The sequence below is a fragment of the Taudactylus pleione genome, unplaced genomic scaffold (genome assembly GCF_031769625.1).
Source record: "Taudactylus pleione unplaced genomic scaffold, aTauple2 ptg000065l, whole genome shotgun sequence".
Classification (NCBI taxonomy): Eukaryota; Metazoa; Chordata; class Amphibia; order Anura; family Myobatrachidae; genus Taudactylus; species Taudactylus pleione.
Window position 1 is genome coordinate 7,562,168 of NW_028284467.1, and position 15,752 is coordinate 7,577,919.

The 15,752-nt window shown below is 46.3% G+C and overlaps 1 protein-coding gene across 1 annotated transcript in view; it reads right to left on the bottom strand.

Moving 5' to 3' along the window:
- Positions 1-5,456: 5,456 nt before the first annotated feature.
- LOC148534647 (uridylate-specific endoribonuclease D-like) overlaps positions 5,457-15,752 on the bottom strand; it is a 46,217-nt gene continuing 35,921 nt past the window's right edge. The window contains exons 6-7 of the mRNA XM_088466196.1: positions 5,710-5,852; positions 5,457-5,623 (exon numbers count right to left, since the gene is read on the bottom strand). Of these exons, the coding sequence (XP_088322322.1) occupies positions 5,512-5,623; positions 5,710-5,852 (255 nt within the window). The 3' untranslated portion in view covers positions 5,457-5,511. The remainder of the gene's footprint in view (positions 5,624-5,709; positions 5,853-15,752) is intronic.

The following is a 15,752-nucleotide window of genomic DNA, read 5'->3' on the forward strand; positions in this document are numbered from 1 at the left end:
CTAATTATAAGAACTTTCATGAGTATAGTGACACGGATTGCACCTAGTTTGTCGAGACCAGTGCAGATATCATGTTTGAATTCAGACCTCATTGTTGTCACTGTTTATTGGGTTACTTAAGCTGGGCATACACGTCCAGATAAAATGCCTGTCAGATTGACAGACATCTTATCTGGCAGCGTGCCATCCCGCAGATGTCCGTGGTATACACTGTGAGATATCTCACAGTGTATTAGCTCCGATATCTGCGCTCCGCCCCTGGCTAGGAGACATTTCCCTGTTCCTTCCATGGGAAGGAACACAGGAAATGTCTGTCTGTCGGCCGCAGCTGGGCATATATTGCCCGATGCAGCCGACAGTTTAACTCATTAATATCGAATCAGACGGGCATGCTGGACAATCCGACATGCCCGACCGAGGAATATTTAACACTCGGTCTCACCCACACACACTACAATTATCGGGACGATTAGCGGATATCGGGCGGATCGTCCCGATAATTGTAGCGTGTATGGCCAGCCTTAGTAATACTTATCCCTCCTGTTAAATATTGCCAGACACCCAAAGCTGCTTCAACGGCATCTGTACGATGAGGCTGTCAGTGACACTGGGCAATGACCAGGTTACTTTTGCAAGCAAATGATACATTACCCCAGGGCAGAGAAAAGTCACAAGCTAATATCATGTTATTGTTTAATATAACTAGTCCTTGCAATAGTTAGAAGGAAAAAAAAACCTAAACACCCACCTAACATGAAGTTCGCCTAGGTCTTAAAAATCACCAGATGCCTCATTTTGGATGGCAAGTTGACTTCAAAATTGCATTTGTCTAGTTACACTATCTGTGATAATCTAGATGTACTAAGAGTCTATATTTTAGAAAAATAGTCTGTGTTCTAGTGGAAAATCATTACTGATACAATGAGAACAAATACGGTCAGGATAACTTTAAACTAGAAGAGGGGGACAGTGAACCAAACAAGAAAAAATAAATCTGCTCCCCCAATAAAGAGCAGTGGCGTAACTAGGGCAGGGCGAGCGGGGTTCGTGCCCTGGGCGCCATTGGACCGGCAGCGAGGGGGGGCGCCGCCGGCCACGGTACTGGCCCGCCCGCCCTAGTTAGCCAGTGTAGCGCCGACCGCAATGAGTGCGGTCAGCGCTACACATTTGCACAGGACCGGCGCTAGGCTTCCAGCGCCGGTCCTGTGCTGCACGCCTGAGCCCGTTCCCTCCTCCTGAGCGCTTGCCCAATAGCGCCAGGAGGCGGGCTCAGGCTGTGCATAACACACGCATCGCCGCCAGCGCTGGCGGCGATGCGTGTGTTAAATAACAGCCAATTAGAGTCAGATAGACTCTCATTGACAGCTACAGCACCCACTGCAAGAGCCGCACTTCCGTCCGGCTCCTGCAGTGGGTAATGGGTCTGACGTCATGACGTCAGTCCCATAATGCTGAGCGCGCCAGCCCGGACAGACTGGAGTATATTTTTATATATATTTATTTATTTTTAAACCTATATGCACAACGGGGGAGGGGTTGGCTACTACTGGGGGGGACATCTACTGGGGGTGCCATTGGGAGGACCTCTACTGGGGGGGGCTACTCTACTGGGGACTACTACTTGGGGGGGGGGACTACCACTGGGGGCATTCTAAAAGGGGCCTAGTATTACTAGAGGCACTGCACTCGGGGGACCACTAATGGGGGCAATAATAAGAAGGGCCAGTACAGGGACCACTGGATAGGGGGGGGTGGTCACTACTGGGAGCCTGCATCAGGGGGACCACTACTGGGGGCACTGCATGGGAGGGGGGGGACACTACTGCTGGGGGCACTATATAAGGGGCTTACTGCTAGGGGCACTGCGGGGACCACTACAGGGGGCACTAGATAGGGGGGATCACTACAGGGTGCCTGCATAAGGGGACCACTACTGGGAAAACTGCATGGGGGGGGGGCTACTGTTGGGGGCACTATATAAAAGGGCACTGCATAAGGGGATACCGCTACTGGGCGCACTGCATTGTGGGGACTGCTACTGGGGGCACTGCATAAGGGGGAACACTACGTGGGGCACTGCATTTGGGGGGGCCACTACTGGGGGTACTGAGTAAGGGGAACTAATTGGGGGCTGTATAAGAGGGACCACTACTGGGGATACTGTATAAGGGGCACTACTATGGGCCTGCATGAGAGGGACCACAACTGCATACTGGGGGTACTACTGGGGTCAAGGTGCATATGGATAGGAATGTTCAGTTTGAAAAGAAAGGGGTGTGTCATGTTGACACGCCCCATTTTTCGCCGCGCGCGCACATGGGGGGGGGGTGGCTCCTTTTTTGAATTTGCCCTGGGCTCCAAATACCCTAGTTACGCCACTGATAAAGAGGTATTATTTCTGCTGGCAAATGGAACAGGTAGCATATCCACAGCAACAGAAGATAATTCAGATCAAAACCAAATAAACATACAGTAGGCAGAGAATCCCTGAACTAATTGCACGCAATAATGACAAGGGATGATATGGATATTGTGGCTATTATGGCATCATGGTGCAATGAAAATCATGACTGGGACATAGCTATACCGGGATATACTTTATTTAGGAAGGACAGAATGGGAAGAATAGGAGGAGGCGTAGCAATGTATGTCAAGGAAAGCATAAATACTACATTAATACACAATACTGAAGAAAAAAACGAGTCCCTTTGGGTGACTATAGAAACAGGGGAGAAAGTGATTCTTCGTATTGGGGTGATCTATAGACCACCAGGTCAGGAAAAGGAACTGGACAATAAACTATTGCAGGACATCACTAAAATGGCATTAAAAGGAGAGGTTATAATCATGGGAGATTTTAATCTACCCTATATAAACTGGGAGGTGTCTGTGGCAAGTTCCACTAGAAATAGGGACATCCTGAATTCATTGCACGGAGCAGGGGCGTATCTATAATGGGTGCAGGGTGTACAGGGAACACGGGCCCCTGGTCCAGGGGGGTTCCGCACTGCACGCCCTTCACCCATAATATTACTTACCTCTCCAAAGTCACACGTCGGTGCGGGGGTCCGGCGCTGTAAAACGACTGGAAAATGGCCCTGGCAGCCATTTTCCCATCGTTTGCACATGCGCAATACAGGGAAAATGGCCGTGGTGGCCATTTTCCCGGTGACCTGTGCATACACTATAGACTCTGGGAACACTCTAGTGCCCAGAGTCTATAACTCCGGCGCTGGCCGCGCACAGCTCAGTGTGCTGCTGGCCGCCGGGTGGAGAGGAGGGGGCCCGTGTCGGAGACTGCACACGGGCCACCTCCTCTCTAGAAACACCCCTGGCATGGAGCCTCCCTCCAGCAATTGGTGAGGGAGCCCACTCGGAAAGACGCAATATTAGACTTGATACTTACAAATGGAGAAAGAATACCTGATGTAAAAGTGGGTGAAACCTGGGATCCAGTGATCATCAAGCAGTATGGTTCAGAATAAAGACAGATACTGACTCATCCCATACAAAAACAAAGGTGTTAGCTTTTAGGAAGGCTGATTTTGCAGGGATGGGAAGATGTGTAAGCGAATCTTTGGCAGAGTGGAGGAACTTGAAAGGAGTGCAGGAGAAGTGGGAAAACTTAAAAAGTGCATTATTAAAGGCAACAGACCTTTGTATCAAAAGGGTTAGGAAAACCCGAAGGAATAGGAAGCCAGTGTGGTTTGGGAAAGAGGTAGCAAGTATTGTGAATGCAAAAAAGATGGCCTTTAGGAATACAAGCAGACGCAAAGTAAGGAAGACAAAGAGGTGTATCTTGTAAAACAGAAGGAGGCTAAGAAAGTAATCAGATGTGCAAAGGCAAAAGCTGAGGAGAAAATGGCACTGTCAGTGGGTAAAGGGGGCAAAACTTTTTTTAAGTATATAAGCGAAAGGAGGAAAACAAAAGGTGGAATAAAAAGACTAAAGAGAGAAAGAGGGAATCTTATTGAGGGAGACAATGTAATAGCTATCATCTTAATAATTATTTTTATTCAGTATTCACTACTGAGAGAGAGGGCAAGGGGCCACAGTTAAGTTGCAGGTGTGATCAGAAAAATGAGGTAGAGACAATCACATTTACAGAGGAGAAGATCCAGCAGAACTCTCAAAACTGAAAGTGGATAAATCAATGGGGTCTGATGGGATACATCCAAGGATACTAAATGAGCTTAAAGGGTTGCTGGTTACACCATTAACAGCATTATTCAACCAGTCACTAGCTACTGGAGTAATTCCAGAGGACTGGAAAAGAGCAAATGTTGTTGGAAGAAAGAGTTGTAGATTATCTCAAATCCAGCAATTTGCAGGATCCCAAACAACATGGATTTACTGGGGGGAGATCATGTCAAACAAATCTTATTGACTTTTTTGACTGGGTGACTAAGGAAATAGATAAAGGGGGGGCATAGATATAGCTTATCTAGACTTTAGTAAGGCTTTTGACACTGTTCCACATCACAGACTGTTAAATAAACTGGAAAGCATGGGATTGGATACAAAGATAGTTGAATGGATAAGATCATGGCTGCAGGATAAGAAACAGAGAGTTATAGTAAACGGAGTACAGTCTCATAAGGGAAATGTTACCAGTGGAGTACCTCAGGGATCTGTACTTGGACCAGTGCTTTTAATATCTTTATTTGTGACATTGCAAATGGTATTGGAGGGAAACTATGCCTTTTTGCAGATGACACAAAGGTATGCAACAGGATAGACACACCAGGAGGGGTAAAACAGTGATCTGTTACAATGAACCTTTTATTAAACCTATCATTATGTAGGAAATAATCTTTGTTTAGATCATGAAGTCAATGATTAACAAATATTTCTGTGACTTCTGGTGGAATGGGAACCTACCAGTGTGGATTCAGAGTCTACAAGTCTGTGACACAACATCTCATGTGAGTGGTCATTATTTATTACCAGTCATTTATATATAGCGCCTACATATACTGCAGCGCTTTACAGAAAATATTTGGCCATTCACATCAGTCCCTGCCGCAGTGGAGCTCACAATCTATATTTACCATCACATGTACTGTACACACACATACTATATACACTGAGGTTAATGTGTTTAGCAGCCATTAACTTACCAGTATATTTTTGCATTGTGGGAGGAAACCCACGCAATCATGGGGAGAATAGAAAAACTCCACACCGTTAGGGTCGTGATGAGAATCGAACCTACAATCTCAGTGTTGTGAGGCAGTAATGCGAACCGTTACACCAACCATGCTCCCCAATGACCTATTCCATCTGCTTAAACATTGCTGGTGTGAAGAATGTACTTGAAGCCCCACCAATTGCCATCTAATTATAAAGCTTGCCTGTTACTAAATATAGTTTTGAATATAGTGTTATTAGAATAGGGACTACTTTACCACTTGTGACAAATAAAAGTGTATTGTGAACAAATAAAGCTGGCTAACAGATTACGTGCAGAATGAATAAGTTTATTTCCACATTGAAGTAACAGCTTCTCCTCTAGACAGTGGGGTAACCAGATGCTACATATCTCTTGCCATCTCCATATGATGAGTTGGCCCAGGTGTAGGTTTGGATTCTGAGGGTCTGACCACCCATTCTGACAGTGCACCTGTAATACAATATGAGACGTCTTAGAAAATGCAGTGACGCAGATAGATTCAATGATAAACATAGAAATGAGCTAGAAATACTCACAGACTATCAGGCCTAGTTACATAACAAAGAGTTAACATTGCAAACTCAAACTCAGGACTGGTTCCCAAAAACATGGAGCCCAGAGTTTTCAGGTAGGTGGTCCACATGAACTGAAAACCATAGACATCAGGATATCCCGTCCACTAAAAAAAATAAAATGTTATTAGTGTGGGTTGATTTAGTTTAATGAACTGTTTATAGTGATGATAAAACTAGAATCCAGAATCCCTCACCACCTCCTTGTTACGTTCTGGGTTATTTGTGGACCCGGGGTGGTAGCAGGAGCGATCACAGAAGCAGATTTGTAAATGAAACTAGGATTTTTAATAAGTGCTCGAGTGGACATATAATGTGGCAGTAAATAAAAGTCCAGGAAAATATAAATGTGCACAAGAGTTCTGTGGTGGGAGCAAAAGGGTTAATGTCCAGGTAGAAACAATTAGAGCAGTCCAGGTGTGCAGGTAGTGAAACTGAAAATAAACAAGCCAGGTTTGCAGATAGTGAAACTGAAAATAAACAAGCCAGGTTTTCAGATAGTGAACTGAAGTGCAGGATGTCAGCAGGCTCAGGCACTCAGGTATGGGCAAGGGTGATGGAGGTAGCGGGGTAGTCCAGTGGGAACTAGGAGCTGACAGGCAGACTGGCAGACAGCGGATTCACAGGAACAGGAAAGCACAGAGAACTCCCTCTCAGCTAGGCTGAGATACACGTTGCACTGGCAAAGAAGGAAGGCACTGACCCATCCTAAATACCCCATGCCGTGCTGTTACTGGCTGGAGGGAACATGTGACTCACCAGGATTGGCCAGCTGCATCACATGGCCAGAAGGCAAGATGGCAGCGCCCATGCCAAACGGAATGGAGACGCCGCCAGGCCTTACCAGTGCAGAGTGACAACAGGCCCACACAACAACGCGTGCAGCCAAAGCCCCCCGCCAGACACCAGCTCCGCCACCAGACAGCCAGCGCCACAATGACCTCACAGGTAACACTCGCCTAGCGCCATGCTGAAATACCCTGGCCGTGACAGTACCCCCCCCCCTTTGGGGTGACCTCAGGACACTCACCAGGCTTCTCCGGATGGGCAGAATGGAATCTCCTGATGAGCGTGGGAGCGTGGACATCACGAGCATCTGTCCAGCAACGTTCCTCTGGACCGTAACCTTTCCAGTCCAGCAAATACTGTAGATGACCTCTGCATAGACGAGAGTCCAAGATCTGGGCGACCTCAAACTCAACTCCTCTCTCCGTCTGGACTTGAGGAGAAGCAGGTAGAGCACTATGGAATTTATTCAGGACCAGGGGCTTCAATAAGGAAATATGGAAGGAATTAGGGATTTTTAGGTATGGGGGTAACTGTAGACGATAGGCCACAGGATTAATGACTTCTGTTATGGAGAAGGGACCGATGAAGCATGGTGCAAATTTCATAGAAGGAACCCTCAGACGAAGATTCCGGGTGGATAACCAGACCTGGCTTCCAACTTGCATGCGTGGAACTATTCTACGCTTCTTATCGGCCTGGGTCTTATAGCGAGAGGATGCCTTCAACAAATCAGACCGTACTTGAGTCCAGATGGCAGCAAAATTCTGCACCGTGTCCTCCACGGCCGGAACATCGAAAACAGGCAGACTTCGGAATTCGGGAACACGAGGATGAAGGCCATATACAACCTGAAATGGCGTTTGGTTAGTTGACGAGTGGTAGGAAGCATTATGTGCAAACTCAGCCCACGGCAGCAAGGCAGCCCAATTGTCCTGGGAAGATGACATAAAAATTCTTAAGAAAGTCTCTATATCTTGATTAACTCTCTCGGTGGAGCCGTTGCTTTGCGGATGGTAGGCCGTGGAAAAGTTTAACTTCACTTGAAGAACAGAACACAAAGCCCTCCAGAATTTTGCAGTAAACTGCACACCACGGTCAGAGACAATTTCAGCAGGAAGGCCGTGTAGACGAAATATGTGTTGGACAAACAACTGTGCCAGGTCAGGGGCAGAAGGTAACTTCTTCAACGGTATATAGTGGACCATCTTAGAAAATCGGTCTATTACAACCCAGATAGTGTTGAAACCTTGAGAGACTGGCAGGTCTGTGACGAAATCCATGGAGAGATGCGTCCATGGACGTGATGGAGTAGGTAATAGAAGCAATTCCCCAGCTGGAGCTTGTCGTGATGATTTATGCTGGGCACAGGAGGAGCAGGAAGAGATAAACTCCATTATGTCTGTCTTCATAGAAGGCCACCAATAGTGTCTTTTCAGGAACTCCAAGGTCTTCCGAGTGCCTGAGTGCCCTGCGAAGTGAGAGGAATGTGCCCAAGTGAGAAGCTGCTTCCTTAAATCCGGGGCCACAAATGATTTTCCCGTAGGAGGCTGAAGTTGTAATGCGGCGAAAACTCTTGATTCCAAGACAGGGGTATTGCTTTGATTTTCAGATTGATCATCACAGAGGAGAGATCTCGATAGGGCATCAGCCTTCTGATTAAGTGCTCCAGACCGAAAGGTCAGGGTGAACTGAAACCTGGCAAAGAATATTGCCCAGCGGGCCAAACGAGGACTCACACATTGGAGGTTTTTGAGAAATAGGAGATTTCTATGGTCTGTAAATACAGTAAATGGAAACTTGGCGCCTTCTAGCAAATATCTCCATTCTTTCAACGCCAACTTTACAGCTAGTAGTTCTTGCTCACCTATGGCGTAGTTCCTTTCGGCAGGAGAGAATTTTTTAGAAAAGAACCCACACGGATGGACTCGGTTGTCCTCATAACGTTGAGACAAGACTGCTCCCACAGCTTCAGATGATGCATCTACTTCCAACAAAAAAGGCCTGTCCAGATCTGGTTGTCGAAGGACTGGTGCTGAGATGAAGGCCTGTTTTAGAAGATGAAAGGCAGACTCTGCCTCAGGTGACCATTGGGCAGGATTAGCACCTTTGCGGGTCAAGGCTGTAATGGGAGCCAGCAGTGTAGAAAATCCCTTAATGAAGCGTCTATAATAATTGGCGAAGCCCAACAATCTCTGGATGGCCTTCAGTGTCTGAGGTCGGGTCCAATCCAGAATTGCTTGTACCTTCTTGGGGTCCATTTCTAAACTGGAGCCAGATATTACATAGCCGAGAAAAGGTACACTGGGCACTCCAAAGACGCACTTCTCCAGTTTGCAGTAAAGGTGGTTTTCTCTCAAACGGGTCAGGACCTCCTTAACATGTTCTTGATGTTTAGCCACAGAGGGTGAAAAAATCAGTATGTCATCCAGATAGACAACAACCGAAACATATAACAGATCCCGGAAAATCTCATTAACGAAACTTTGAAAGACAGCAGGGGCGTTACATAATCCAAAAGGCATTACCAAATACTCGAAATGTCCATCTCTGGTATTAAAAGCGGTCTTCCATTCATCGCCAGTTCGGATACGAATGAGGTTGTAAGCCCCTCTTAGATCTAATTTAGAAAAAATGACAGAGCCCTTGACCCTATCAAACAACTCAGTAATCAGGGGAAGAGGGTATCGATTTTTTACAGTAATGTCATTAAGGCCTCGATAATCGATACATGGTCTTAGACCACCATCCTTCTTGCCAACGAAGAAAAACCCAGCTCCGGCAGGTGAAGTAGAGGGGCGGATGAACCCCTTTGCCAGGTTGTCCCGGATGTACTCGGTCATGGCTTGAGTCTCAGGCAAGGACAGCGGATAGGTACGACCACGAGGTGGCATCTTATCAGGTATCAATTCAATTGGACAGTCCCACTCCCTATGAGGGGGTAAGATATTTGCTTGTTGTTCAGAAAAAACGTCGGCAAACATCTGATATTCCTTGGGAATGGCAGAAGAAACTAATGGAACTGTCTTTCTCACAGGTCAAATTTTTGGAAGACAGGATTTCTGACAGTCCATACCCCATGACAGAATCTGCATAGAACTCCAATCAATCCTGGGATTATGTTTACGTAACCAGGGTAGACCAAGAACAATTTCTTGAGAGGCCTCTGATATCACCAGGAATTTTAAGGACTCAGAATGAAGTGCCCCAATTCGGACCAATACAGGTTGAGTCTCTTTGGTGACTATCCCGTTCGTCAGAGGGCGTCCGTCTATCGAGGTCAGAGAGATAGCATGGTTGAGAGTCAAACAAGGTATCTGAAATTTATCAATGAAACTAGACGTTATGAAATTTCCGGCTGCTCCTGAGTCGATTAGAGCAGTAGCAAAGACAGGTTTGGGTTTAAGATCCAAGGCTAGGGTAATCGTGAAATCTTTAATTTTTGGAGACGGGTTCATAACTCCTAACTTGATGTCTCCAGGGTCAGTTAGGATTTGGCATTTCCCGGTTTACGGGGACAGGAGATCAGCAGGTGACCAGACTCTCCGCAGTACAGACAGAGGTTCTTTTGCATTCTTCTCTGCCGTTCTTCTTTGGAGAGGTGTGTATGATTCACCTGCATAGGCTCCTCTTCAGTGGGAGAAGGAATGGGACGGGTAGAAATGGAGGGGGTAAATGACCTTTGCCGGTCAGTTCTGTTTTTTTCAGCCTGACGTTCCCTGAAGCGTAGGTCAACTTTGATACACAATTAAATCATGTCGTTCAGATTAGTAGGAAGCTCTCGAGTGACTAGATCATCCTTTAGTCGGTCTGACAACCCATGCCAGAAGGCCGAGGTGAGGGCTTCCTCATTCCATTTGAGCTCTGATGCTAAAATTTGAAATTGCACGGCATATTGACTGACAGGACGGACCCCTTGCCTCAGTGTCATGATGTTTGATGATGCTGATACAGTACGCCCAGGTTCATCGAAAATCCTCCTGAAGGATGACACAAAGCCTGCGTAATTATCCAGCAGTGGATCTGAGCACTCCCAGAGTGGGGAAGCCCATTCCAAGGCTTGGCCGGATAACAGAGAGACTATATAAGCCACTTTAGTTCTTGCAGTTGGAAAGTTGTCAGGCTGCAGGGTAAAATGTATGTCACACTGATTTAGGAATCCTCGGCAGAGTTTAGGATTGCCGTCAAATTTATTTGGTAAAGGAAGACGTAAGCGGGGAGATGATCTGCCTCCTGTATTCCCAGACGCTGATGCGGATGTAGTTGCTGGTATTTCAGGGGTAGAAAAGGAAGCTTGCAAACTATCCTGTCGCTTGGACATCTCTTGCAGAAATTTAGCCATCTGATGCTGCATGTTTTCCAGATTTTCTAATCGACCAGAAATGCACCTGAACAAATCCACTCCTGACTCCTGATCTGTGGCCGGCTCCATGGGGCCAGTGCAAACTGTTACGTTCTGGGTTATTTGTGGACCCGGGGTGGTAGCAGGAGCGATCACAGAAGCAGATTTGTAAATAAAACTAGGATTTTTAATAAGTGCTCGAGTGGACATATAATGTGGCAGTAAATAAAAGTCCAGGAAAATATAAATGTGCACAAGAGTTCTGTGGTGGGAGCAAAAGGGTTAATGTCCAGGTAGAAACAATTAGAGCAGTCCAGGTGTGCAGGTAGTGAAACTGAAAATAAACAAGCCAGGTTTGCAGATAGTGAACTGAAGTGCAGGATGTCAGCAGGCTCAGGCACTCAGGTATGGGCAAGGGTGATGGAGGTAGCGGGGTAGTCCAGTGGGAACTAGGAGCTGACAGGCAGACTGGCAGACAGCGGATTCACAGGAACAGGAAAGCACAGAGAACCCCCTCTCAGCTAGGCTGAGATACACGTTGCACTGGCAAAGAAGGAAGGCACTGACCCTTCCTAAATACCCCATGCCGTGCTGTTACTGGCTGGAGGGAACATGTGACTCACCAGGATTGGCCAGCCGCATCACATGGCCAGAAGGCAAGATGGCAGCGCCCATGCCAAACGGAATGGAGACGCCGCCAGGCCTTACCAGCGCAGAGTGACAACAGGCCCGCACAACAACGCGTGCAGCCAAAGCCCCCCGCCAGACACCAGCTCCGCCACCAGACAGCCCCCGCCACAATGACCTCACAGGTAACACTCGCCTAGCGCCATGCTGAAATACCCTGGCCGTGACACTCCTTTTTAATGAGAAATGGGCTACAAGATTATTTAAGAACTGATCTGAAATGACTTACATACTCACAGAGTGAGCTCTATGCCAGTTTGTGCAGCATATTTTATGTGCATTCGCTCTGAGCATGCTAATACAGATTTGCATAATTTTGCTTGTACCTAAATAGGTGGGGTGGGGCAGGACTAAGGAGGGGTTAGGTATATTCAAACAAATGCAAATCAGGAAAAATATGCATATATGCCAAAGGAAGTTGTATTATTTGTAGGTGGTCAAGGGCATGTTTAAATGACAGAAGATGATGGCCTCCAACACTAACGAACTTCTTCTGATTGGCTACTTGCAAATGCTCAGCTGACACTAATCGGCACAGGTTTTGTCGCTTAGGTATATATTATGCTATTATGGGCGTATTTAAAACAAAGGTTTTTCATCTTTGTGCACAAGAAGAGGAATTGTTTTTGCTGCAAAGAAAACAAAGACCTTGTTTTTCACAGTAATTGAAAGATGGTAATGGTTTAACGTAGTTGTAAGATATATGGTGAGAGCCTCTCTCTCTTTCTCTCTCTGGAGGTGATTCAGAGGTGGACGCATTTGCAGTAGCAGCTGCGACTGTGTCTTTATGCTAATGCAGCGGTCAATGGGCGTCCTATTGAGATGCTGGCCTGCCGTGACGCGAATCTGCTGATGTGCACACAAAGAGGCACCATCGATCAGACATCAGACCTAACCACCGGACATTAGAGCAACCCTAGGGTTGCTCAAAATGACCGTCAGAACATGGCTGCCGGTGCCAGTGGAACGCAGTCCCTGACACCAACACACCCGCCACCGTTAGCCACCCCCTGCAGTTACCTAGGAACACCTATCAATATTGCATGGATCTCCATACAATTCCAATTCGTGTCCCCCAGTGGTAAACATCAGGGCATGTGCGCAGTGCGTCTTGGACGCATGTGAAGAATGAAAATATCAGGCACTTGCACCCAATGTTTTAATTCCGTCCATGTCAGCATCAGGCCCTCTATCTCTCGTTGCGGGACTAATAGTTGGTGTTGGCACTTTAACAGCAGTTTGTGATGTGATTCATACTCAATTAAATCTCCCTTAATGGTTTCCACTATGTTTTGTCGACAATCCCAATGACGACAGGTACATTAAATGCAGCAACGTTATTTTAGCTGCCCTGGAATACAAAGCAGTGTTGATCTCTGGATGTAACTGCAATGTAGACAATGCAAAATAGAAGTGGTTCATATTTGAAAGACAACTGAAAAATAAGAAATGATACATTAACAAATATAAATGTAAGCATGTGGCAGTGTATTTACGTTTATTATGCAGAGAAGTGCAAAGGCAACAAAATTCTGCACAGGAAGCAATACAGCAACTTTCGGCCTTGCAATGTTGCCTTTTGGAGTAAATCTCACTGCATACTTGCCTACCTCCCTGGAATGGCCGGGAGGCTCCCAAATATTGAGTGGTGCTTCCGGCCACCCAGGAAGGTGGACAAGTCTCCCAGGGGTTAGGGCCACCCGGCCACGGCCTCCCACTTCCCCAGTAAAGTAAGTAATTACACAATTTGTGCAGAATCGCGTCACCGTGGCATTGCCCCGCTTCACAACGCCGGTAATCGCACCATTGATGGCAGGGGGAGCTATGATGACGCAACAGAGCTGATAAAAGCAATAATTTCTGGCCACATACAGTACATTAATACATAATATAGACAATTAGGTTAAAAGTGCATAGCGCCCATCGGTAGTCAGAGAATGTACAGTAAATAATGCATAATAAATAATACAGGTCACAAATGTATTTGTATTAATATGTGGCCAGACATTATGTGCTTTTATCAGCGATTTCGGCGCTGTTGTGTTCGAGGGATACGTTCAATAAAGACCGGTGTTTGTATACTAACCCTGTCAGGATGCCGGCGTCGGGATTTTGACCGCTGGGATCCTGAACATCGGCATCCCATACACAACCCTGACAACAGGGGAATACCACCATGCTTTGCAGTGGTGGGTGGTGACTCTCTCTCTCTGCAGCTGTTGCCGTGAGAGCGCTTGTGTATACCCGGTGACACACTTCCAGTTTTCGGTTCCGAAAGTGCCGGCTAGGGCGTGCAGCGCAGATGAGACTTTCCTTTAGAAGGGTATTTAAGGTAAGCTATTTTTGTATCTCTGTGTTATTGCAATTTGTTCCTGTTGACGGATTAAACTCCGAAATAAGGAATGTCATTTATGTAGTTTATATCCTGGGATTTATTGTGTTCTAAAATTGTAACATCACAGGGTTTCACTATGAAATACTTGCTATTAATAAGTGATAAAGTGCTCCTTAGTTTTCATGTGTTTTTTCCCATCTTACCAACGGATATGTGTAAAGTAAACAAACCATTAATGGTTATTTAACTTGTAAATCCTCAATGGGCAGCGGAAAATATCTACCAAGGTGCAAAAGGACAATGAGTAGTGATGAAATACAAAAAAGTTTCCTGACGTTCAGTGGAACGTACAGCAAGCCTCTCACACAAGCTTCTTTTCCACAAACTAGTGTGCTACACAAGAAATTCTTTCATGTAATACACAATGTACAGATGTGTCCACATACATCTTGCCTTCATGCGCTACAAGATGCGTTAAACTTAACGTGTGAGCGATGTGCAACTCAGTTGTGCCGAGTGTATTTCCGTGCGACTTTTTACCTTCAAATGCGTCTTTTTCGCAAATGTGAATTGGATGCACAAGCAGCTTCTGCTGATTAAAATGATAAGCGGCTTCCCTACATACTGTGTGCGACTGCAGTTATATCTGCATGCAAAATGCTACGTTACAGTGTCAGCAGCTTTGACACTGTAATGTAGCATTTCGTATGCAGATACAGCGCAGTTGCACATAGAAGCTGCTTGTGTGTCCTATTCCCATCGCTTTGCGAAGAAGACACATTTGAAGGGAAAAAGTCACACGAAAAGACACTCGGCGCTACAGATTCACGCCATGGCATGGTGCCGCTAGAAGGACTGTTTCACGCACAAGGAAGTAAGATCATACTCGCCTACTTTTGAAAATGAGTTTCAGGGAGATGCTAGTTGGTTGTAGTATGTGCCATTGAGGAGGAGGGAATGCCATGCTCCGCCCAAAGGGCGTGTCTAGTTTTACCTATGGGCCTATCTATTTGGTAGTGGATAGATCCCCTTCAGTAGATATAATCTGACATCATCAAATACTGTTCAACGTCATTAATTACTATCCACGTGCACATAGAATATAAACCTGTGACGAGCGCAGCGAGCCCACAAGGGGACAAATTTCTTCTGTTGGTGGCCTGTATGGGCATGGAATGATGGCACACTTCCGCCCTCACTCTACATCACTTCCAGGTATATTTACTGAATGGGATCTATACACTAACAAATCTATTTTTACTCAGGAGTGGGACGCCGGCAATAACGGGAGATCAGAGATGGATACTGTGGAATGCAGGTCCTGGGGGTTCTGGGTAAGAGTAAAGGTGCATACACACTAGACGATATGCTCCCTGAGCGATATCGTCTTGTGTGTCCCCGGCAGGCTGTGCTCAATGTCATTCATGGCATTGAGCACAGCCGCTGAACGATATCATTAACGATATCGTTCAGCGCCGGGCTCTCTCCCCCATTCCCTGACATGCAGCAACCTGACGAGATCGTCAGGTTGGCCTGCATGTCAGCCCGATGAACGATGATGACGAACGACCCGCGGGAATGCGCGTCGTCGTTATCGTTCACCTTTTTGGGCTTAAAAATGGACGATAAAGTGGATGACTGAACGATAACGATATCGTTATCGTTCAGTCGTCCACTTTATCGCCCAGTGTGTACGCACCTTTACAGCTGTCCAGTTGCTATTTGTTGGCTGGTGTCTCACTGCTGTTGCAGCAGTGCAGGATGTGTCATATATCACTGTACAGTCACCTCTCCTCTATATAAGAATATCACATATAGTGTGTGCTGGAAGCGGTGTTATACCCCACCCTCATATAT